At 32.6% G+C, this 26,488-nt stretch overlaps 1 protein-coding gene across 7 annotated transcripts; it reads left to right on the forward strand.

Annotated features, from left to right (window-relative positions):
• The first annotated feature begins 3,289 nt into the window (after positions 1 to 3,289).
• LOC125061667 (glutamate receptor ionotropic, kainate 2) lies at positions 3,290 to 25,986 on the forward strand. Of its 7 annotated transcripts, XM_047667246.1 has the most exons (20): positions 3,290 to 3,570; positions 5,706 to 5,782; positions 7,775 to 7,930; positions 8,638 to 8,822; positions 9,170 to 9,327; positions 10,881 to 11,022; positions 12,872 to 13,039; positions 13,123 to 13,143; positions 14,289 to 14,441; positions 16,474 to 16,692; positions 16,996 to 17,246; positions 18,092 to 18,271; positions 19,471 to 19,608; positions 20,240 to 20,438; positions 20,514 to 20,745; positions 21,597 to 21,712; positions 23,084 to 23,239; positions 23,570 to 23,594; positions 23,823 to 23,831; positions 23,905 to 23,996. In XM_047667246.1, the coding sequence occupies exons 2-18, from the start codon at positions 5,707 to 5,709 to the stop codon at positions 23,579 to 23,581; spliced, it is 2,562 nt and encodes an 853-aa protein (XP_047523202.1). In that variant the 5' UTR covers positions 3,290 to 3,570; position 5,706; the 3' UTR covers positions 23,582 to 23,594; positions 23,823 to 23,831; positions 23,905 to 23,996. The 7 variants fall into 7 exon arrangements, with proteins under 7 accessions (XP_047523202.1, XP_047523159.1, XP_047523152.1 ...); XM_047667203.1 differs by lacking the exons at positions 19,471 to 19,608; positions 23,570 to 23,594 and adding an exon at positions 19,056 to 19,187 and having other exon boundaries at positions 23,905 to 25,986; XM_047667196.1 differs by lacking the exon at positions 23,570 to 23,594 and having other exon boundaries at positions 23,905 to 25,986.
• Positions 25,987 to 26,488: the final 502 nt, after the last annotated feature.

Here is a 26,488-nt window from a genome sequence, read left to right on the forward strand (position 1 = left end):
TTTTTTTCACCATGTTTTCCTTCACCGATCGAGTTTTAATTGCGTCTATGAAAATAAATTTTTAGGTCGGGCCTCAGATATCTGTTTTAAGATCATTTGTTTTTCTAATAGGCAAGTGGGTGATCATGATCATGAGCCTTCACCATGCGAGCGAGTGTCAAAAGCGCACATAGACAGATATATAGATGGACTTTCCATTAGTGCACAGCCGGGGATCGAACCTATGACCTAAGGAATGAGCATCCCACGCTGTAGCCACTAAGCTAACACTGGTCGTGTGATCGGTCAAGCGGACGTAATATTATGATGCATGTTGGCCTAGACTGAATGTTAACTTATTACAATCACACTAAATGCGCTAAGGTTTTGACTTTTGTTTAACATTGTCAACCCCGGGTCATTCCTCCTCATTATCCTCCTGAGATCCCAAGCTTACCATTTAAAAAGGCAACACAACATACTTACCTTACCCTGTTTAAACGCTCTCTTGATCTTTCTAACAAATACACTTTCTCCTTAATTATGAAGTTATCTCATAAGAACCTAAACTCATAAAACAGTATGAAACCAATATAACGCCACGTTGAGAGTTTTATTTTCCTCTTGCAAAGTTTTCTTGTTTGATTTATTGGAGGTTTTCTTATGCCTAAGACTTTCTCGATATATTACGTATATAGTACTTTTAAACAAAGTTAGTGAAGGATTAGTTTGGTTACTTAATATGTGACAAACCAACGAAACCGCTACAAGCCACTCTGGCATCAAGCCCGTGTAACTTAGTGCTTTTAACATCGAAATTATGGGTACATCACTTTATCCTTAGAGATGGTATTGCCAAAATCATCGCAATTTTTTTTATATAATGTGATCAAAGCAACATTTGCAAATATTTTGGAATATACATTTTACACACACTGTCAGAATTTTATGGTTTTGAATCCAACCAAACAGAGAATAGTACCGCATAAAATTATCATTTGTAATCTTCTAAATCTAATATATAAAATTATCGTGTCGCGGTGTTTGTGGTTAAACTCCTCCGAAACGGCTCGACCGATTCTCATGAAATTTTGTGTGCATATTGGGTATGTCTGAGAATCGGACAACATTTATTTTTCATCCCCCTAAATGTTAAGGGTAGTCCACCCCTTAATATTTTTTTTTATTTTTAGATATTTTTTTCTGTTTTTATTTTATGATACAACATAAAAAAATACATAAAACCCCTAACTTTCACCCCTCTACGATCAACCCCTATTTTTTTATTATAAATGATATACATGGCAAAACGGCGTTTGCCTGGTCAGCTAGTTATAAATATATTAGTATAGTCGTAAAAAACTAGTTACAACCGAACCGTCGCATGAGTCTTATAAGACTTTTATTATTACTCGTATACATTGGTAATGATGTAAGAAATTTAAATTGTTGCATTATAACAATTAAATTTAAAATATCTGATACATTAAATAATATGGTTAAATATTTCCTTATATTCTAAAACTGGATTCCTTTGGAGAAAAGCCAGCTAAAGATTGCTACTCAACATGTCCCAAGTTAGAGCTCTCACGGAACCGTTCAAAATCCTTTTAAAGTACATTTTGGATATGTCTAGGCAAGATAACTGTAAGTTCTTTAATAGAAATGCTCTCAGAAAATATTCGTTACACTATTCGGTATACTATAGAAGACAAAATGCATTACGCATATTAATCGTTAAGTTATTGTATTCATATTCCTTTAAATGGTTAACTTTCTTATATACACGTGATAACGCAGACTATTCTAGACGCATAAATATATTACGTCAGTATATAAGATATTTATAGGGTTAAATGTTTAGTTGGTTAGTTGGTTTTGTTTATTTACTGTAAGTAGATATAAAAATACAAGCAACAATGTATAAATAAAAAAATAATTTTAATATTCAGGTGCTAATGTAAACTATTCAATTTGCAATAACACTGAGTTGCTAACTTCTCGCGAGAGTTGATGCCTCGGGGAGCTGTTGGGTAATAAGTAGACGTATTAGCTAACATTACTTACGCATACTCCTTCATATTTTAGTTCTAAAAGTTTTAGTTCTAATGGAGTGGTTAAAAACAAAATCTTATTTCACGTCAATTTCGTCGTTTTTAAGTCATTAGAATTTATTCAATTTATTGACGCTTGAACACTTCTGACTTCGCGACCGTATTATAAATTGCAAATTGGAAGGCAAACGAACAGGCGCTTTTAATAAAGTGATGACACCTGCTTCGCCGAGGACAAGCGGGTGTGTTACCGACCTTTCAGAGAATGCTACGCGCCTTTCTTGAAGGCGCTAAGTCGTATCGGTTCGTAAATACCTTTATTGGCAGAGGAAACTTTACGTATCCGTTAAACCTACAAATACAATACAATATACTCGTAATAACTATTATAACAAATACTACTAAGGTGACGTGTCCTCCGTCCGTTCTGGTTTAAAAATAAACTGTGGTAGGATAGGTGTACCCAACATACAACTAAAAATATTACTTAAAAAATACAAAACCAAAGCAACATGAGAAAGTACAGAAAAATTAAGTCATAGACATGCCGCAATAAATTAAGACAAACTTCATTTCTATTATACTATAATTTAACTTTGAAAAAACTATTAGCTTTTTAATCACAATTATCAGTAATGGTATAAATTAATCTTTTAATTGTTCACTAATCAGTTTTAAAATAAATTATAATAACGCATAAACGTTAATTCATTCACTGAACGAACACCTAACGAGTTTTATGAGTTAATTTGGCTTTGAAACTTTCCAATGTATGATTTGTAATCATTTGGTGTCAGTAAGCGTAAACTTTGCATTCATTACTGCTATTTCCAGCGTTTGCCAAATATACTCTAATAATCGGTCCAGAGGAATTGTAAACATCATTTTAGATACAAATTATTTTAACATTGTCTACTTGCTATGTATGAGTTGTCTTGCTATCTTGTTATGTATGAGAATATACACATAGCGTTCGCTAAATTCATGCTTAAAACTATCATATAGTCATGTTATTTGAATAAATTAAGACGAGACGTGAACATGAATATTTAAATCTCACCCGCAACCCGTTAACATTTCTTCTAAGCATTATTTGAAATAAACACCGTATTGTGGGTACTCTTTACTATATAATGGCAGTCATTAAAATATTTCGCCGTGAAGTAATTTAATAAACCCAGAATTCGGTCTCGTAGCTTCAGAATGGTTACCGGGAAGGGAGGCAGCGCGCATGCGCCGTAAGGCTTCCACGGCAGAACCCCGCCAGCCTGTCGACGCCAACCTCGCGGCCGGCTGTCCCTCAGCCTATTTACACCTAAATCCATTCGCGAATCGAATTTTAATCGATATCCATTCCATTATTAATTAAATCGAGTTAATCCTGTATCGGTAAGCGCTTATTATCAAACCGACGTAGACATTAAACGAATGACATTATTATTTGCAATGTTTCCTCCGTGCGATTGGTGTTTGTGAAGTGTTTTCAATATGTAATTGGAGTAATTATGATGTTATTAAAAACTGATTAATTAAACAGGTATGTTGTAATATAGTTATATTAGGCTTTGTCTTATATGTCCAGTGGAACCCCATGACCTTCTTTAAAGGGTCAACGGTGTGTAGTTTATTAAATTAGTATGACGATGTATAGAAAGACATGTGTGCAGCATTAAATAGATTTATTGTAACATAGTCAATCACCAAATAGATAGGTACATTACGAATGAAAGGTTGCACGAGTGAGGCATATAGTCCTGTGGCGTAAAGTCGATATTCCTATCAAAAATAAAAGATTAAAGACGTAGCATAATAAGGCGTGATTGATTTGTTCCTCATTGAGGCTGATCGAAGGTCGTTGTACGATTAAGTGTAAGATCTGTAGGTACAATTTCGGTATTCCTCTGCAAAATATGACGTCCATTATTACTAAAAATTTCTAGTGTTTCCCCTGCTGTTTAAATGAAATAAATTATCTTTGAATGATCCGAAGAAAAAAATAAACATAAAAATGTGTAAATAAATAATAGATTGTGTTCTATTTTGAAATTCAAATTTTATATAAATAAAACTGCGAGTTCAAGAACTTGTCAGTTGAATGCTCTTAAAGTAAAGCTAACAAACTATTAAACAAATATTACTATTTCGTGGAAATTTTTCCACTGAAATAATTTATAATGAAATTCTATTACACTGATTTCCACGGCTTTATCCGCATTGCTATGTGGATCAAATTTTATAAACTCAATGCTTATTATCAACTACATGAACTGATAATTAACTTATCTCTTTTTCTATATTTATATTATAATTCAAGTATTGAACAGCCACCAAACAAAAGCGAAGGCAAAAGTACCTTTATTTTCTTATTAATTTGTAATTTTACCAAAATATGCCTCCGAACTCCTTCGATCTATATATGTGTTCCCTTTACCACGTATTATATTCATTGATCTTTTTTTCCGAGTAGGTAGTCTGCCTTATGTGCTTACCAAATGGAAACTTTGATGGTTATGCCAGGATATACATACAGGCTGTAAAGTGTTCCACCACCACTCTACCTAGAGCTAGTAAGAAGTTTTCAAAGAGAAATAGTATAATTACGCGCAAGTTCTATGTATTATAGTATTAAAATTTATAAAGCGTATACTAATACACAATCTTAAATCCAAGACTGTTATTTAAAATAGGACCATAATAGCATGGATTCCCTTTAAATCCCGTAGATAGTAGTTACCTCGTTTATATAAACGATATACAATAAATTGTGCTATTTCCAATACCTGTGTTTTTGTATAAAACGAGATAACAATTATAGAAACAATGACTACTTAAGAAACGTACCTTTTGTCGTAAATATGATGTAACGGCTCGTTATATAATACAATATATTACAAAACTATTCGATACATTGTTTCAGGTCGTTTGGAAGCCTAACTTTTAGAAATTCAGTGATATATTTTCATATCCCACATATATTAGTACTTCAACATACAATAGAGAAAATATATTACATCCATTCATTCAAGAATTCAAGGTTCTCGATAAACTTTTTAATTCATGTTTCCATACATCTCTTATTCATTGAAATATCTTTATCGTAAATATTTAGTTTCGATAAGAACGGTTACGTAACAAAGGAATAAGTACGATTGTTATTAGGATCAGAGTTAATATATATGACAGACAGAGTAGAATAAGAGATTAAAGAATGAAAAAGACAATTGACGGGAACAGATGGTAAGAGTGGCATTAGGACAAGGAAGAAGAATTATGATATAAAGACACATAAATTAATTGGCATCAGCGGATAATTTCGACATTAGGTAGGTCTACTTTGTAAAGGCTTCTGCATGGTTCGACCCCTCAATTGACCGAACCAGTGCCTGTATTTATATAGTTTTATTTGTATCACTAATGAAAAGATGACGGTTTAGCTCTTGGGGTACGTAGAAGGACTTCTAGTGAGAATCTCATAGTACCGTATTTCAAGCCACATCTAAATTAAATTTAGATCAGAATATACATACAAACTGTATTTTTATACGCCTGAAAAGTATTCTAAAAATATCATTTTCTTTCAAAAAGGGTGTCTGAAGTTTAAGGGTCATCTTATATTGTATTCCAATATACGAATAAAAACTTTAGATATTGTAAAAGTTTTCTTTGTTTCAGAATGAGAGGGGCGAGGGGGGTTTTTCTCATTTTGTTTTTCGGCCATCTCTCCGCCTTACCCGATACAATTCGAATTGGTAAGTTACACAAACAACAATTTACTCAGCATTACTAAGAAAAATAAAAAATAAATATAGTTTAAAAAAACTAAAAAACACGCCTTTAAAGCACATCAAACTAAAAAGTGAAAAATAATTCCTAATTTAGGCTGAAAATGGTAATGAACAAGAAATACTGGTATTATTGTGAAAAAGCGTGGGTTCCTCGATAGCTCGAGTTTTTTTAACCCTATTTATTTTTTAGTTAATTTTTTTTTATTTTTTTCATTTTTTTTTTCGGATTATTGCATTGTCATCGATCTTTGACAGGTGCGCAAAGTTTGAATTAAATCTGTCCGTTAAAAGTGGGTCAAAATCGAGTCCGAAGGAGTCGGTTACATACATACAAACATACATACATACATACAGGTGAAGCTAATATAAAGCGTGTAAAAAATTATCTCAATTTATAATTCCTTACTATGACACTGGAACTGCATACAATATTCATATAATTATAATAACATTGACTTGAATTAGCGATTCAGTAACGGGTTTCAGTTTAAAAAGGTAGCTAATGACATTTAATAATAAAGTAATATTTGTTATAGTCACTTAGACATTGTACATAAACGCATTGTGCCGTGAAATCAAACAATTATTGTTTTCGACTAAAAGCACATCACACATGAAAGCCAGTGGTTTGACATAAAGTTGATTTAAAAAAAAATCTTCAATAGACTGGCATAAACAAAATTTAAAAAGAAATACTTAAGGGATTCCATATTATACTTATCTCATGAATCCGCATTTGTTACATTCTAGAGAATTCACGTAAACTAAAGTTAATGATGTATGTTTTTCAGATTTTCCACTGGATCATTTATAGATAAATCTTAAAAATTAAATCTTTTTCAATATATTATAATTTTCATTCAAATCACGAAAATCAAGAAGACTCTTCAAGAACTCTTCTTATCTTAAATATATACATCCCATTTTAAAAGCCATTTATCCCATTTTACTATTTATTATTTTAATTCAATTTACAGAAATTACAAATTTAAACGGGCAATGTTCTTAACTTCTATGTTTTTTCGTTAAATCTATTGTAAAATATTTATAATACACCCCTATGAGATTACCGTAATATATAGGAAAAGTATTAGATAGTAATGGGTGTCAACAATTAAAATATGTATTGTAAACGAACATACGGTTTGTAAAATCTAGTTAAATGTGAACATTTTATCCAGCTTCATTTCAAAAAGCATTGCTCAGATCCTTTTCACAAACATTTTCCCTAATGAAACAAAATTTTTAAAAGTTTCAGCGCTCTGTAATGTGGTTTCGCCACACTAGTTCTTACTTATTGTACACAATACTTTGTATTAAATTCGTATTTTATGGTTCCATTTTGTTGGGAATTTAATTAAATTGGTTTTATCCGAATTGAAAATTTATATTTTTGTCCATTGTTGTTGAGACAAGAAATGTTTAAGCATTGAATATACATATAATTTTAACAAGACTTAATTTATATAGATTTTGACGATTAACAGGAGCATTGTTGGCCAAGTGGCTTCAGCGTGCGACTCTCATCCCTGAGGTCGTATTTTCGATCCCCGGCTGTGCACCAATGGACTTTCTTTCTATGTGCGCATTTGAAATTAGCTCGAACGGTGAAGGAAAACATCGTGAGGAAACTGCATTGTCGTAGACCCAAAAATTCGATTAGATTTAAAAATGATCATGAGACAGATTCAGAAATCTGAGGCCAAGACCTAAAAGAGTTTGCCGCCACTGATTTTTTTTTGACGATTAACTGTCATACAAATAATTGTGTTAAAGTTAAATATTCGCCGATCTTCGTGTCATCGATCATATTTACATCGAACATTTTTCTATGGAGATTTCCTTTTCGTTCTTTTAGAGTATAAAACGAGTTATTTCTGTAAAACTGGTTCGGATTTGAGTACTATCAGCATTCTCACATTATACCAAGGGAATATAATGGGGTATTTGTAACAGGCGGCCTCTTCCACCCCGAGGATGACAAACAAGAGGTTGCGTTCCGTTACGCAGTGGAGAGGGTTAACGCGGATCGTGCAGTGTTGCCACGAGCGAAATTACTCGCGCAAGTAGAAACTATATCGCCTCAGGATAGCTTCCACGCTTCTAAAAGAGGTATGTAAAGTACGAAAGTCTGAGCTCAATTTTCTTTTTGTTACTATAATGGCTTCTATCTTGTCTTTGTCTTTCCAGACGATATTTTTGAAAGTAAATGTTGAGAATTTATTTTGTATTCTTACTCTATTCATATTACATGTCTTATAAAATTTGTAGTTATGTTGTAGTTGGGACTCATTACAAGTATTTCATATACAAAAGATTCGGTAAGGTTATTTAACCTTAAATAACCTTAACCATAAATAACATGGATATATATCCATGTGAAATTCATTATTTCTATAAGAGATTCGCATGTCTTTTTCATGACTTTTATTAAAACTACCCTACAAATTATTATTTAATAATCCTAAGGGTAGGTTAATAAAAAGGCAGAAAATATGTTAAGGTTTTATATCCCATATCCGATACATTATCGAAGTGTTTTTTTTAACTAATTACTAAGCAACCGTCGAATATGTCTTAAAAATGTATTCCAAGTTCCTCTAACACTTGTGGTTACAATAATTTTATTATTAAATAAAAACTCTTGTGTGATAATAAAAATAATAAGGTGATGTTAACTTACAAAATACAGTGTATCAACGTATAGACTGTCAGTATATATGTATTCTTCTAATGTATTATTTTAAAAAATAAATTTAAAAATAGTTACAACATAACCAATTTCTTAATAAGAATATAAAATAAATTGTATAATTCAGTATGCCATCTACTTCGGAGTGGAGTGGCAGCTATATTTGGGCCGCAATCGGCACCTGCAGCCGCCCATGTTCAGTCCATATGTGACACAATGGAACTGCCCCACTTGGAGACCAGATGGGATTATCGTACGAGGCGGGAGTCCTGTCTAGTTAACTTATATCCTCACCCAGCGGCACTTAGCCGGGTGAGTTTTATATAATACTAGGCTTGTATACGATACAGAATTGTAATACGTAATTACGTAATTTAATCAACAAAATATTCTACCTATTTGTGTCCTAGTATAAAATGTATAATGAAGCTAACTCGGTTGATACCCGAGAAACGATAACGATATTACGTGTAATTTATGTTGTTATATAATTAGAACAATAGAATTTTCCATTGTGTAAAATATGTTAACTTTAAAAACGTGTTGTGCTTATTGGAAAATATAATAATGTTGATTTATGTCACCGAAATTCACTGTAATAACGAAACAGGTACATATTCAAATTTCGAACACCACTCAAGCAAATAAATTGTTTGTAGGCATACGTAGATCTAGTTCGAGCTTGGGGTTGGAAGTCCTTCACAATAGTTTACGAGAATAGCGACGGTCTGGTCCGACTTCAAGAGTTACTGAAAGCCCATGGGCCGTCTGAATTGCCTGTTGCGGTCAGACAACTGCCCGATTCTCACGACTACAGGTAATTTAACTTGTCTAATTCCAGTTGTGGTTAATAGTTTAATCTCACTCGACCTCGACTAGGCTATTTTACGTCGAAGAAATAGATTTAAACACTTGCTTCGAAGAACAATTACGAACGAACTTAACGTTCGATATTTTACACTTTTTTCGTGAATTAATAGTGCTTATATAGTAATTATAATTCGTTTAAGTGTTAAAATTATAGTATTTAAATGTTTTCCATTTATTTTTGGTAAATTATAATATATATTCAGAAAATACAAGCTTATATTTATAATTAGATTTTCCAGAATATTTACGCAGTTAAATGTCACCTCATTGTATATTAAGGTACCAATTTAATAAAATACAGTTTATTTTATAAAATGTTATTGACATGAGCATATTAATTGAATTCGTTATATGTATTTATAACATTCATTGAATTATATTAGTAAGTAAAAAAGCACATATCTATTTTTTTAACAAGATAACGTTTCTAAGAAAACCTGCCATTCACAAAGTCAAACTTTATCTGAATCTTGTAGAAATGCATATTGCATTTCATCCGTTATTTATCAAGCGCAACTGAATACTTTTTAGGCAAACAAGAAAATAAACACAGAGGGTCGGTACGGTAATGGCGTATACAACAACTAACTTTATATTAAAAATAGTATTTCTCTTTGTATAGCCTGTATATCATAGTCAGAAGTTGAGGTTGAGACATGAGAATTAAGATAGATAGATAGCGTTTAATTAGATTGAAGAATTTAATAATAAGAACTTTAGCAACTTTATAATTTCCAATTCGCTTCAATTGAATTGCCTTATAAAAAAATAAAAGTCCTTATTAATAAAAGGATAACTATCAAAACTGGTATCAGTTACATAGTTAATGGAGTAGTAACGATAATAATATTCGAGAGTATAAATTAAAAGCTTGTATGACAAGAACATACAGGGATTCGTACTTACAGTTGACATACAGCCTCTTGGGAGCTGTTACAAGTGTTATTTGTTGTTGTGTAGGTAGTAAATTACTTTCAAAGTGATGCTAATCTCTCTCCTATGTGTATTTAGGAACTCTATACAAAGGCATTATAACTAAATAATAAATCTATAAATATAATGGGATAATTATTTTAACTGCTCTAATAGCTAAGTTTTAATGCAATTAAACAGAAGTCGAAAAACAATAATTATGTACAGAAAACATTTCACCAAATTAAATGATGTATTTCTCATTGTCTGTAGCAATGTACCGAGTCTTAAGTAACCTTCGTGCTTATATTTCATATATGCAAAAAAGTATAAGAAATGCCCGTCTACAATAATAATAATCTTTGCAATTATTAAAACACTCATATTTCATATAATGTTAGTCTTAAACGTAACACTAGCGAATAAACAATTACTAGCAATTTATTAAAACGGCTACGAAATATAAAATATATGAACGTTAAATTGTTTATTACGGTTTTACGTAACGTAGGCACGTAGGATTTGGGCATACGTTCCAGTTACAAGAATAAAACATAATAGAAGTAAAGTAAGTATGATATATTTTAGGCCACTACTCAAGCAAATAAAGAATTCCGCTGAGTCACACATAGTGCTGGATTGCGCTACGGAGAGGATAAGGGATGTATTACAACAAGCACAGCAGATTGGAATGATGTCCGACTACCACAGTTACCTCATAACATCTTTAGTGAGTACAATAAAGAAAATCTTTTTTGTTTATGCAATCATTGTTGGACCGATTCAACGTCGGGAAAATTATTATACGAAACACATCGGGAAAACATGCTTCCGATGAGATAAAGTATGTTATATTTTTATAGGAATATTACTCTCGATTATTTCTATTGTCTTTAATATTTTTATTTTTTGAATTGCGATTATTTTATATCATTATTGCGAAATAATTAAAAGTATATAATATAAACTCCAAAAATCCACTTAGTGCCACACCACAATACAAATTCCTTTACTGAAAAACAAAAGGATTAAAAGAAAAACAAATTACAATCGACACACAAAACATGAAACAAATAAAGAGAAAAAAAAATATATGTAGGTATACTCATAACATCTAACTACACTTAAACTTTTTAAAACTAGCTTAAATTTATTCTTCGTAATTGCTACATTGAAGATGTTTTTGTAGAAATAAGACGCTTAGGCAAACCGTATAATAATAGTTCCAACCACAAATATACAGACCCAGCTAGCTGCCCGTCGATGTATTTCCAAACCAATTTTCATTCAGATTCTAGAGCAGCCCTGCGATTCTGTAACTCACTTTTCGAACTCACACAGCGGTTTTCGCAGCGGCGGTCGCTCTCAAATCAGTCGTAAAGCAGTCATTTTATGATTTGGCATTCTGAAAAGGTGGGAGCTTGTAGTTTATTGTTTATCAGAGCGACTGCTGAAGCGAAAACCGCTGTGTGAGTTCGAAAAGTCAGTTACAGAATCGCAAGGCAGTCACAATTCTTAAGTCCCGTAACCCGAGTCATCTGGCAGTGTTAGTGTCAATGAGCCGCTGTATCACTTAACATCAGGTGAACCTTTTACCCGATTATGTAAGCCTATGTTCTATAGAAAAACAACGCTCGTGATTGACTGATATTTAGATTTAACCCAGGCAGCAGATGCAGCAATGTGCCTGATGAATTTGATTAGTACATCTGTCTATTAAAATCTAATTATTCCAGACATCTGTAACTACGAATTCAAATACAGGCTTTATTAAATGAATGAAACTTGGGAAATGCCAATTTGAATAATTCAATCAGCCAAAATCGGAGGAATATTAATTACAAACGCTTACGACGATTGGAATTATTTTATTACTTGATATTTCTTGAAATGGAACTTGACTATCTCGATTTTATTTCAGTTAAAGTTTTTAATTACTCGTTAGTGTTTCTAAAGGCGTAGTAATCTACTAAAGATTAGGTATGGTACATATTATTTTGTCCGTAACAAATTCACAAGCACCCTGTCCCACTATATAAAGAACACTTATCACCCCGTACTGATGTTTGCTGGCACGCATAAGACGTGAAACTCCTAATTAAAACTATTTGAATTGAATTTCATAACCTATAGAAGTATTGTTTTTCTTCTTATCATACAATTTTTTTAATTTTTAATTAAAGTTTTTTATAATCTTTTATATTCCATATTCTTTTCTCTTTTCTAATATCCATTTATTCGAGCCATGAAAGATAGCCATAATAAGTATATGTAAGCTAGGTGGGTAGATTAATATTTATCCACCAATCGGGTAGGTTACTTTTTTGCAATGCATTGGCTACCGAGGAGCCTCATCTCGCAGTGAGTCTATTGATAGCAGTCAGAGTCGTGATTTAAGGGAAATATCATGAACGAAACTTATCACAAACTATGACTTAAACGTATTTTGACATATGAGAGACACAGCTTAGTGCTAAGTCGGGTCTCTGAATCTGCTAAGTATAGACTACTAAAGTCGTTTTTAATTATATATGTATTATAATTCGTAAATGTTAATAGTAATTATGAATGTATCACAGGATCTTCATAGTGTAGATCTAGAGGAATTCAAATATGGCGGCACTAATATTACTGCACTGAGATTGCTTGATCCAGAGAGAGCTGAAGTACAAAGAGTAGTCAGGGACTGGGTTTATGATGAAGCGAGAAAGGGAAGAAAATTACAACTGGGACACACCTCAGCTAAGGTAATTTTGCTTTAAAATTGCTGTATTTATTTCGATTTATACGCGCCTTGGGCTTTGAATTTAATTGTTGCGTTTGTTTACAGGAAAACATGACTTTTATTAAGGTGAGTGATTTTTCACGCCAAAAGATGTATGAATTTGGATTCGGCAAGATATTTCATTGTGATGAAGTATTTTTAAATTAGGTGTTTGTATTTTTAATAAAAAAATCATTATTTAATATAATATTGATATGAATATAAAATTTAGTTACAATCACTAATTTTTACCAGCAATATTAAATTTGAACCAGTTCAAAGCGATTTTGTTAGTATTGAAAATTTCTCAATACATAATAACAAAGTTAATAAACTTAATACTTAATATTTTTATTAAAAAAGCAATAAACTTACCTAAGCTTTGAATCTGACTTACATTGTATAAGTATATATCAAATGAATAAATACAATATTATATAAGTTTTGTTTGAAAATGTTTAATAATCTTTTTTGCAAAAAAAACGGGCACCTAAGGAAGGTCTATTTCAGTTAATTAAATAAATTTAATTATGTAACGTAATCTGTATACTTATAATCGTGAAAATTAATAAGTGAGAGTACGCGTAAAGTGAATTCTGGCAATTTTTATTATAAATGTTTGAAGAATTCTAAAAACCGGCAATAAAAACAAGCACATTAATACGTCCCTTTTTTAAATGTGTTATCAGTAAAAAATCATTTCAGCAATTCGTGAAATTAGTACAGAAATTTTACAAAAATAATTATCTTTTGTTAATTTCAAAATTTAAATTTGGAACGTAAAGAATCACGTCAGGATTCTTCAAGTAACCAACATCGTCAAATTATTTAAATCTCTTTTTCGCAATATTCATTGAAATAGAGAAAAAAAAATGTAAAGTGCCTGTTTTTTTGCAAAAAAGTGTAGATATGAAATAAGATGAACCTTAGTTTACTATTATCTTAACAATCTAAGTCTAACTGGTATGTGATGTCAACAACAAAAGATTACAAACATTTAAATTTAATTTATTTATTCCTTTTAAACTCGCAACGATTTCCTTGCTTCCTCGAATTATAAGCTGTTAGGCGACTTCGTTTCCGTAGAACGCAAATATGACAAGCAAATATTTTCTCAGTAATAATGTAGCTATATACATGTGAAAGAAATTGAATAATAGACTCAATAGTTTCAGAGATTACAAACTAACAATCCTTACTCTATGAAAATTTAAAAATGATTCGTATTATAGACTGAGACGGCACTGATGTATGACGCTGTCCATTTATTCGCGAAAGCCCTTCACGACCTTGACACGTCCCAGCAAATCGACGTCCGCCCGCTGTCGTGTGAGGCGGAAGATACTTGGCCCCATGGATACAGTCTTATAAACTATATGAAGATAGTGAGTACTTTTTTTAATATTACGCCTGCTTTTAGTAAAAATATAGATATACAAATACATGGAGTGATCATATACTGAAACTTCTGACATGTGTACTTTGTACGCACGCACTTTTTTATTATTGTTTTATTTACACATACGCTAGATTTATGGTAAAACAAATAACATAATACATAATAATTATAAGGGATGCAGCGGGCTGCTTACCGGTAACAAGTGATCTCTTCCAGGTAACCCTAGTAAGAAAAAATACTAAAAAAGAAATATGATGGATAAAGTACAAGAAGCGCATAACCAAATCTTATAAAACCAACCTTAATAAAACAAACTAAAAAGTTAATCTCTAAATACAAAAGAATAAGAAATACAAGAATTACAAAAGTCACGATTGAGTAGGATAGGATATGTTTAAGTAATGTTTATGTAGAAGAGTTTTAAAAGATAATAAATCAGAAATCAACAGAAAATCCAGTATGTTGTAATGCTGGAAACCTACATAAAACTCTCTCATGCGTGAGCTATGCAATTTAATTTTTTGAGAAAATACTTACTTGACCACCTGAGCTAATAGTAGTCTAAGTAGATACCCCCTTAATGCTATATGATATATATGTACAGTTCTCTTCCGATAGCGAGTCACTCCTATTATACAATATATACTCCATCAAAATACACCTCATACACTATATTAGGTTAGAGTAGAAAATATATTTATATCCTCATTTATGTTAACAACTGCGGAAGAAAGGTAATAGCAGTTATTATGACTCGTCATTCCTAAGTCGGTGCTTTGGATAATATACTGTCTACGGAGAAAGTAGACCTCTTAATACTCATGTTATGAGTACAATATGAAGCTTAGAAGCTCTGCTTATGTGTATCTTGACAGTGACAATAGATATAGCACCACAATATATCCAAATTAAAATCTCAAAAAGAAACACAATCCGCGAAAATAGAGGACACCGTGAGCCATTTTTGCCAAAACCCTCCATCTTTTAGTCGATACCAACTCCGGGGAAATAAATACAGATAATTCAACTTTCTCTGCAGCTGTGATACTTTTTGACATTCAACATCTTTTGTCTTCAGTCACCGTGACCACGCACGCTGTAAAGCACGCGAAACGTCGGATAAATTTAAAATTATGTTAAATAGTTGTAAATTTATAATAATACATAACTTCAATCCGGTCAAAACAGTGTTTTATTTAGATATAGCACCTTTAGGGCCGAGACGAGGGCTTTATTATGAGTAATTATACTAACACTGTTATGACTATGTGTTGATAATATTGTGATATTCTGAGTGGCTCCGAAATTCCTACTTTAATATATACAGATATAAGAAGGTACATATATCAAAAAAATATTTCAGAAAATTATACCTCTTAGGGTGCGTACAGACTATGTAACATATTATATAACTTGTGTTTTATAACACGTCCACATTATGTAACCTTGTTATTTAACATTATAACATAAAACAATACTGTACACATTAGAATAACAATGCAATATAACAATGTTATATAACCATTTTAAATAACAAAAGAAAAACAAAACAACGTAGATGCTGGGTTCGTCCTAGCATACATATCAATAACATGTTATTATAAGATGTTTTATAACATTCAGTGTCCACATTATCTGAAACATGTTGTATAGCAATGTTGTATAACATGTTATGTTATAAAGTCTGTACGCACCTTTAGCAACCAAAGAAATACATTATTAATCATTCAATACGATATGATTCTGAAGGGTATCAGAGTATTTTAATATTCATTAATATTTTTGTTCTGTGACTAAATTAGATAGATATGGTGCCATGTATAGCGTGCCTTGCGTGGGACTTAGCGTTTATATTCATGAACTTAAAAATAAATTCTAAGGCAACAAAACCTATAAATAATCACCGGCGTTTTCATAAAACTTCAATCTAACGAGCGTATCACTTTCAATAAAATTTTAATCGCGATGTTGGCGTCATAATATCTTTCATAGTAAACTTTTCATTCTTCAACAAACAGGTGGAAATGAAAGGTTTAACGGGAGTTATAAAGTTCGACCATCAAGGCTTTCGTAGCGACTTTACCCTTGACATAATAGAGCTGACACGGGACGGTCTACAAAAGGCTGGAATATGGAACTCATCCGAAGGTGTAAACTATACGCGCTCTTACGGCGATAACCAAAAGCAAATAGTGGAAATTTTACAGAACAAAACGCTTATTGTTACAACAATTCTGGTAAGTACAGTCAGTTGCTGAATACAAAAGAAAAATATAAGTACTTACAAAACCGTAGTAATATTCAATACTATGTTTTTACAATGGGCTGGTACGCTCTTTTTATTTTCAATGCATGCAGTGGTTGTATTTATTCTTCATTGTATGTATACCCGAAGATCGAGAACATCCATCAAAAATAATACAGAATTAAGGTTAATAGACTACTTAACGGTTACAATTTACTTCTAATTAAATTCTGAAATTCTAAAAAAATTAATTCTGCCTAATTAAAGTTATCTTTGGTACAATTTCACTTCTTAGAGTTCACCATATTGCATGAGAAAGGAGGCGAGCGAAAAATTAACTGGCAACGCACAATTTGAGGGATATGCTATCGATTTAATTCACGAGATATCAAAAGTTCTCGGCTTCAATTACACATTCAAGCTAGCCCCTGACGGTCGGTACGGGTCATATAACCGGGAGAGCAAGGAATGGGACGGGATGATACGGGAATTGTTGGAACAAAGGGCCGATTTAGCGATAGCCGACCTCACTATTACATACGACAGGTATTAACAACTTTTATCGGCACTCTTTTGTTAAAATGGTAGATCAATTTAACAGTCGTATTTAATTTATATAAAAGTAAATAGTTATAATGAAAGCCCTTAGACCTTAAATCTTCCGTAAAGCTTCAAAGCTTTTCATTAATGTAATAGTAAATATTATTAAATATAAAATCTTAAAATTACATGTCATAACGTACTAATAAACTAAAGAAGTCATTTGAGCTACGAGGGCGGAAACGTAAAAGATCATAATAAATTCTATGATCTGAGAATGTATTAAGAGAAGCTAGACGTGTAAAGCACACGTCTAGCTACACACACAACGCGCAGCCCCGAGATGTTTAATTAAAGAACATCGTACGTACGAAACGTGATGACAAAACCAAAGAGTTTTGCAATATTTAACTGAAGATGTAGTAGTATTATGGAAATGTGACTTCGAAACTTTTCATGTGATATTTCTATTTAAAATATGCTTAGTAAATATTTTCATAAAGTATTTACAGTTTCTTAAAATAAATTTGACGCTTAAGGAAAGATGAGTTTAAATATGGCTTTAAAATTAGATTCTATTTCTGACTACAAAAAGCGAATAGAGATTAAAACATATGGATACTGTGTTTCAATTGTTATTTTCAATGAAGGATATGTTTTACTATTTTATATAAGTTTTGATACTCATGCCTATTATCCAAGATATATCACAGAATTGCCGCATTGATTACTTATACTATCACCTATAAAGTAACAATGAAAAAATTAAATTGATTAAGAAATTTTGATACCCACATAAATCAAGTAGCAATTATTTAACCGTATGTTATAAATTATTATAATATTTGTAGAGAACAAGTTGTGGACTTCACGATGCCATTTATGAATCTCGGAATATCAGTACTCTACCGCAAGCCCATAAAACAACCACCAAATCTATTTTCCTTCCTCTCGCCATTATCACTTGATGTCTGGATATATATGGCTACCGCCTATCTAGGAGTGTCTGTTCTACTATTTATACTTGCAAGGTAATAGTGAGATCTTCGGTTTAAGATTTAGAATTTGACGTTGTATTTATGTAGATATAGTATATTAGGTACAAAAATTTCATTATTAATAAATAATGTAAACACTTTTTGTACCTTATAACAGGTGTCTCAAAAGAAAGTTTACATTTTAATTCAGAGCGTTATGTGAAAATGTTAAACGATTTCTTGGTGACTGAACTTCAAAACTTTCCTGGCTATAACCAAAGAACGTGGTTGCAGCAGGACGAAGCAACGTCACACACGTCCAATACGTCTCTGCCACGAGTTCGTGAAATTTTCTCAGGCAAATTGATCTCCAGGAGAGGTGACATAAGCTGGCCTCCACGCTGTTTTAACCACTATGGATTTTTTCTTTTGTTAAATGTAAAGTCTACGCTAATAAGCCAACTTCTCTGGCGCAATTGAAAGAAAATATCCGTCACGAAATGGCAGCCATCACTGAGTCCACCTGCCGAGCCGTCATAAGTAATTTTTTGTTCGATTAAATGAGTGCCGCGAACGCGACGGTCTACATTTGGACGGTATTTTTTTTGAGAAATAAATTCCCAAAATGTGTACTGTAATATAATGTAAAAACACTTTTTTGATACACGACCTACCTTTTTTAGTCAATCAACTAAATATGAACTTTCCCTTGAGACACCCTATATAAACAACTAATAATATCCATCTTTCAGAATTGTTATACTTAAATACAATAATAATAAAATAGTCAATTTTTCAGTAAAATATCTCTTTTGTTGTGTTTTAAACCATCCATTAGGTTTACCCCGTACGAATGGCACCAATCACACACTGCAGACGGCGAAAAAATGGAGAACATTTTTTCACTAGCAAATTGTTTATGGTTTGCCATCGGATCACTCATGCAACAGAGCTGTGACTTTTTGCCCAAGTAAGAGTAGAACAAAATGGCAGTTTATTTAATATCAAAGACAAACTTAACGTTTGTTTTTGATGTTATGGTAACCACAGCGATGTTCACAGGAGATTGAAGGATTTTTAAATCTATACATCATTATATGTGTTCCAATTCAGGTTGCAGCTTTCGAAATTTGAAATTAACTTAACAAAATCATACCACCATACCCATTATAAAATCCTGTCCGTCCGCCAAATTAGCTCTGGGGTCAAATGGATAGTGAAGTCAGCAAATGACTGGGTGTATTTGGGCGCAGGTTCAGCCCGTACGAGTGGGACAATCCCAGGAACTGTGTTGACGAGCCGCCGGTGTTGGAGAATCAGTTCACACTGTTGAACTCGCTATGGTTCACCATTGGATCATTGATGCAGCAAGGTTCGGATATCGCACCGAAGTAAGTTACAAATGAAAAGTCATTGCAGATCACAGCACACGCCGAACTTGATTTTACAAAGGATATAAAAATCGATTGTTGAAGAAGTTATCTAATTAGTAACAAAGCGACCGCGGCCCTTTGTGAATTTCAAGCTTCGGTGGTCAAAGTGACCAATTTGAATGTGTGTGGCGATTTCAACTACTCAGGTTTTCACTAGATAGTTCAAGTTTGTAATTTAGTTGCTAATTGATATGATGTGAATTGGAGTTAGCTAGCAGGGCTTCTGTAGTATCCATAGCTTGCTGCATCAACATGACTTTTGTTTCGTAACTTAAAACCGTGTGTGATATTAGTACCCGCTATTCATTTAAAATGTGTATTTGGTTTAATCAAGTATCTCAATTACTTTAGTAACATCGAACGCGATAGAGAATTAGGTATTTTACATTTGTCATTTAAACGCTAGAAAGAATATAATCTTATCAAAACATTACAAAAACCCATTTAAATAAAACTAATTTCTTGTAAATATATTTTCAAATGTATCGTAAAAAAAGGAAATGTATGAAGCGTATCCCAATATTAAATAATTAATACCCCTACAATTGGCAAATACTACTAAATTTACACATTTTTCAAATCAAACCAGAGCTGTCTCAACCAGGATGGTAGCAGGGATGTGGTGGTTCTTTACATTGATTATGATCTCTTCATACACCGCGAATCTGGCTGCTTTTCTTACGGTAGAGAGGATGGACTCCCCAATCGAAAGTGCAGAAGACTTGGCAAAGCAAACTAAGATCAAGTATGGAGCTTTGAAAGGCGGTTCCACTGCAGCGTTTTTCAGAGTACGTACATTCATTTAATGAGGATAATCTATGAGTATTTAAATAACTGAGTTTTAACTAAATTAATTGGCGTAGGACTCAAACTTCTCAACGTACCAAAGAATGTGGTCCTTCATGGAGTCAGCTAGACCGTCAGTATTCACAACCAGTAATAGAGAAGGGGAGGAAAGAGTTATGAGGGGTAAGGGAGCGTATGCATACCTCATGGAATCGACGACAATTGAATACGTTGTGGAGAGGAATTGCGACTTGACGCAAGTTGGTGGGATGCTGGACTCTAAAGGTTATGGAATAGCTATGCCGCCAAGTAAGTGTAAAACAGAAATATAAAGACGGCTTTATATATGTTTGAAAAAAGTATGTAACATAAGCGCGGTGTTAAGAGATTTTTTAAATTTTAATAAAAATCTATTTCGTTAATTATAGGACACAAATCAGCACAAAACTCAAAGTAAATTAGACGCTGACTGAGACTGTCTATTCACGATATTAATGAGTATTGGATGAGGGATCGGTGACAGTGATAAGGCCGTCTGTGCCTCAATGATTTAATATTCATAGTTCGATTTAATTACATGGGGTTGTTCCCTTCGTAATATTAAATTATATAGCTTTGTGTAAATAAGGCCGAAATGGGTTTCGTAAGATAAACAGATGATTAATTATAGTAAGCATTTACTTTTAGAGAGAGCCCCTTTTAGAGCAATGTTGGCCTAGTGGCTTCAGCGTGCGATTCCCATCCCTGAGGTCGTAGGTTCGATCCCCGGCTGGGTACCAATGGACTTTCTTTTTATTTGCGCATTTAACATTCGCTCGAACGGTAAAGGAAAACATCGTGAGGAAACCGGCTTGCCTTAGACCCAAAAAAGTCGACGGCGTGTGTCAGGAACAGAAGGCTAATCACCTACTCGCCTATTAGATTGACAAATGACCATGAAACCGATACAGAAATCTGAGGCCCAGACCTAAAGAGGTTGTAGCGCCACTGATTTATTTTCTTTACTTTTACAATATCAAATTTAAAGTCTTTAATTAATAAAAGAACAATCTAATCTTCTTTGTGATACATTGCAGCCAAATTTAATTTCCGTATAAAAATGAACGTTGTACGAAATGCAGGGCTAATTTCAGTCATAATATAAGCTATTCACTTTGTAGATTCACCATACCGTACCGCTATAAGTGGCGCTGTTTTAAAACTGCAAGAAGAAGGGAAACTGCACATATTGAAGACAAAGTGGTGGAAGGAGAAGCGTGGAGGCGGTTCATGTCGAGTACGTTCATTTTACGGCTTGTTTACATAGCCTACAAAAAACCTTTTAGTTTTTAAACGCCTAAAATACGGTTTAAATTTTAATGAGTCTGAACCGACTGAGGAATGACGATCTAAATTGCAAAATTTTAAAGCCGCAGTTGCATTATGATGCAATTTTGCGGGCTATGTCACTTTTGTTTGCCTTTTTGGAATGGAATTACAGTTCGCTGTAAGTGAGACATTGATAAATGAACTATGCAAAAGCTTGGCAGCGGTCACTTTTGAATATCTGACCTGGATTATTAGCTTATGAATCTGCAATTCAATTTTCATATGATATTTCAATCCATCTTTAAAAGTATATGTAGTTTAACCCTTTTAAGCGGTTTTGCCTAATAATTTAACTTTGTTTGGCTCCAAGTTGATTGACCGATTAATCAACTAATGTATATATGAGGGAGTGAGATACATCTATATATATATAAATGAAACCCGTTTTCCGTTGTCACGACATAACATGAAAACGGCTTGACCGATTTGGCCAATTCTTTTTTTATAATATTCTTTGAAGTACGAGGATGGTTCTTACGGATAGAAAAATTAAAAAAATTGAGTGAAAAAGTCTAAAAACAACTCTTTTCTATATTCCCATACAAGATATGCGTAATAATACTTAAAAGTCAATTTGAACTTTAATACCATACCATAAAGTTCAAGTGTTAGTGGAGGGGTTCCGGGAAAGTAAATTTTTATTTTTCGACAATGTATTTGTTGTCTTATGAACTTTCTTTTTTTATCTTAGTTAGACCGGTGTCCCGAATAGCGGAATAAGTATTTAAAAAAAATAAAGAATCGACTGTTAGGCGGTACGATGTTCGCCAGGCCAGCTAGTAACTAGATAAATATTAAAATTATTAACAAAGTCAAAGTCGATTATGTCGTAGCAATAGCAGCTGACAGTGACGCAGATGATAAATGATTTTTAATAATAATAATGACTATGCAGTATTGACTATAAATTTTGTTAATCTCTACAATACAATAACAATTGTTTAACTGATCAGACTGTGTCGTGTTATTTTATATGCTCTGTGACATATAATGACAATGGCAGATGACAGTAATGCCATTGCTTCGATATATACTATATAGTATTTATTAAAATACTATACGAATTTGGACTTTAAGAGTGTGTATATAAAACACGTGGAGGATACTGTATATATCTTTATAAAAAAAGATTACAACGTAAACTATATTTCTCGCGAGCTTTTCCCAGCATATAAGAACCCCTCTGACTACAACTAAGCCCTTTAATAGTGACTATTTTGAATTAGAATAGTGACCCGCAACTTCAGTGAGGAGAGTAGTATATTAAACTTTTTTGTAGGATGAGACATCTAAATCTTCGTCAACGGCGAATGAGCTGGGTTTGGCAAATGTGGGAGGAGTATTCGTGGTGCTCATGGGCGGTATGGGTGTGGCCTGTGTTATAGCCGTTTGTGAGTTCGTTTGGAAGTCCCGAAAAGTGGCAGTTGATGAAAGAGTGAGTACTTCTTATACAATAGTACTAATCATATAGGAAGTAAATGTAATGTAAAAAAAACAATTTTCAAAAATTACTTAATACTCGTTCATTAAGTAACATTGTATATCTTGCATATCTTAGAGGCAAAAATCAACGGCCTATTTCAGGTACCTAAGTTTGATTACCTACTTGTCTATAAAAAGAAATATCACGGAAACTAATGAAAAATCTGAGGCAATTATCTTTTTTTTAATTTAAAATGGAATACATATATTTTATTAAAGTACTTAAAACTTTAATTAAGGGTTCCAGTGTTTTTGTTGTGTAAACGATTTTTCTTTTTTCTAGATTTACTTTTAAAAGGCGTCAGATCGTACGTACAATGTGTGGTTTGGGTAATATGCTAGTAAAACTATCTCTGCTATAATTTCTATTTTTTTGCGTTCACATTGTCTATGGAATCCAATGTGGATAAATAATATTCTTAAAACACTGACAGACTATTCAGTAGGTTAAATAGGTGTTCGTATCTTTACATAGATAAATGCATTTAAATTTGTCAACATTAATTATTTTTTATTTTTTTACGCTAACCGAACAGAAGGAGGAGGTAAACTATTTCTAAGTTCCTACATTTTTACTTCAAACATCGACGAACTTCTACCGTATACTTTTTCGATCAGGCATCGCTTTGTTCGGAGATGGCATCTGAGTTGCGATCCGCTCTGAAGTGTCCTAGTGGCGGAAGTGGAGGGGGCAGTGGACCTCGCGAGGGGGCAGATTCCCCCTACTTGCACTACGGATTCAGTACCAAGAGCCAACTGCACTAGCGGCCGGACCGTGCCGCCTCGCCACCGAGCGATGTGTAGGCATGGATAACATAAAGATATCGTACATTGCGTGCCCAAAACCCTGTCAATCTTACACTAAGCTTCAGCTCAATATCTATAATACCAAACGTATTTTCTGCTAGTAGATGCTTATAAAAAAACGACTGTCAAATGGTTGTATTGCCTTTATCGACTGGTATTCAATACTGAATCTACCGGAACAAAATATATTGCGCAATTATAATTAATACAAAAACTTACCGTGACTTGACAAGGACTTCAGTAGCTGCCTCTTGTCTATTGATAAATAGAAAGGCAGATTTGATAATTCCAATCAGGGTTTTGCTCCACGATGTACTTATTTGTCATTTTACAAAATACAAAAAGGAATTTCCTCCTAAAACCCATACTATACAGTATAATGTATACTATTCTGAGAAAAGAATTAAATTATTTGTGAAATTTCATACTAATTCCAGAGGATAGTACTTATAACATACTTGATGGTGTATGTCTTTTTGGTGTAACGGTGGCGCTTTGGTCTGAAATAATGCGCGGGCGCACTCGTTTTACGGGCCTAATACAATTTATTACGCATGATCATTACTTGCCAACCCTGTTTTCCTTCATAGACGTATTTAAGCAAATCATAATTCATTTCAAATTTATTAAAATTGCGCATTCTATTTTTATCAAAATATTTTTCGTTCAATGTAATTTGAAAACAATAAAATGTCAACGATTTTAAATGTTAAGGCTAATGTTTATAAGGCGTACTTAGGCTTAGCTTATACCTTACAAATAAAGTAATTGGTGTGAATAAAAATGTTGTAAGAATTTGCGTCTAAGCAAGAGTGCTTAGAAGCACTCAGTAACTCTTCAGCTAGAAGAACAATAAATTAGAGACCTGAATTCACAAATATTTGGCGTAAGTAAATCTTACAAAAGTTTAAGTACGCCTTATAAATTTTGGCCTTTTGACTTTTGACAACACAATTCAATGTTTAAAATCTCTATGTATATAATCTTACAACTCATATCGTCGTTTAAGATATATCGTTGTGACGTATGTTTTAACATTTTTAGCATTAGATTCGTGATGTACTTGCCAAAACTTAAAATTGTGCCAAACTTGTAAATATCATTTAAATCTTCATAACTATTGTAAATAGTTTTCATGACAAATTGGTATTAAGCATTTCTAGTATAATTAAATTAATAATTAATTAAATCTTGCAAATCCATTTACACTATATCGGTTTCTGGATGGATAATTTTAGTATGTTTTCAATTAGCATGAGGTTTTGGTCAACACATAAGTAGTAATCGGCATTGTGTAACATTATATATGTATATATGTTCGTTAATGCTACATGAGTTCCACGGGATTGGTCACTGTGTAATTAATGTAAATCTTTATTTCAAAATACGCTTCCTTATTAAACTTTTAAAAAAACTTTGTAACTAAGTACAATTTTTTTGTATAATATATAACACTGGATATTTGAAACAAAAGGATCTTACTTTATTGGCTTTAGAAAATGTTTTGTTATACAACAAAGATATATAAGAGGCAAAAAAGGATTGATATTTGATATTAAAGAGTAATCATGTCTGTTCTAATACATAATAACAAATTTCAATATTGTTCAATTCTTACAATTAAAGCAATTATGAGCCGATATAATGTTAATGTATAATAAATAAGTAGGTCGTAAGATTGGTGTATTAAATTGACCACAATGAATAAATAATTTTACTATAGATGGAAATATGTACTAGATAATTCAAGTAATATAATTTATTATAATGAAACACAGTTAATTTGTACAACAGCTCAATGTGTGCCAAAATGTTCTGTCTACAATCTTAATATATTTTGTAAGTTCATACGTAAATTGACTAAAGAATAAATAAAGTAAGTCGTTTGAATTATTACGTGTATTATTGTTCCTTACAATAAAATATTTATAAGAAATAAACAATAAACTACAAGCTCCCACCTTTTCAGAATGCCAAATCATAAAATGACTGCTTCACGACTGATTTCAGAGCGACCGCCGATGGGTAAACCGCTGTGTGAGTTCGAAAAGTGAGTTACAGATTCGCAGGGCTGACCAAAAATACATGATCGTCATGCAACATTTTTATAGTTTTCCTACCCGATTCAGAAACTAACGCAATGATAAGTGATATTTCAAATAAAAAAAAAACATATTTAGTCAAAAGTTTAATTACAAAAGAGTCTCTGACCCGAAGGGATAAACAACAAATTTAAGAGTTTAATGCTCTAAAATTTATTCACACGTGTTAACGAACAATGTTTGCCCAAAAGTATCAAAGCGTTGCAGACTCTTTTATTGACGACCGCATCTAGTTCATTGATGGTTTTCTTTATACGGAGGTAAAAAGTTCGTCTTCGCCACGTCGTATTTTA

This window comes from Pieris napi, chromosome 2 (assembly GCF_905475465.1).
Source record: "Pieris napi chromosome 2, ilPieNapi1.2, whole genome shotgun sequence".
NCBI classification, from domain to species: domain Eukaryota; kingdom Metazoa; phylum Arthropoda; class Insecta; order Lepidoptera; family Pieridae; genus Pieris; species Pieris napi.

Excerpts from the sequence above, each read along its gene's own strand:
- LOC125061667 (XM_047667196.1), top strand. The coding sequence starts at position 5,707 with ATGAGAGGGGCGAGGGGGGTTTTTCTCATTTTGTTTTTCGGCCATCTC. Across the intron at positions 8,823-9,169 it reads ACCCAGCGGCACTTAGCCGG|GCATACGTAGATCTAGTTCG; the intron begins GTGAGTTTTATA and ends AATTGTTTGTAG. Across the intron at positions 19,609-20,239 it reads GGTTCGGATATCGCACCGAA|AGCTGTCTCAACCAGGATGG; the intron begins GTAAGTTACAAA and ends AAATCAAACCAG.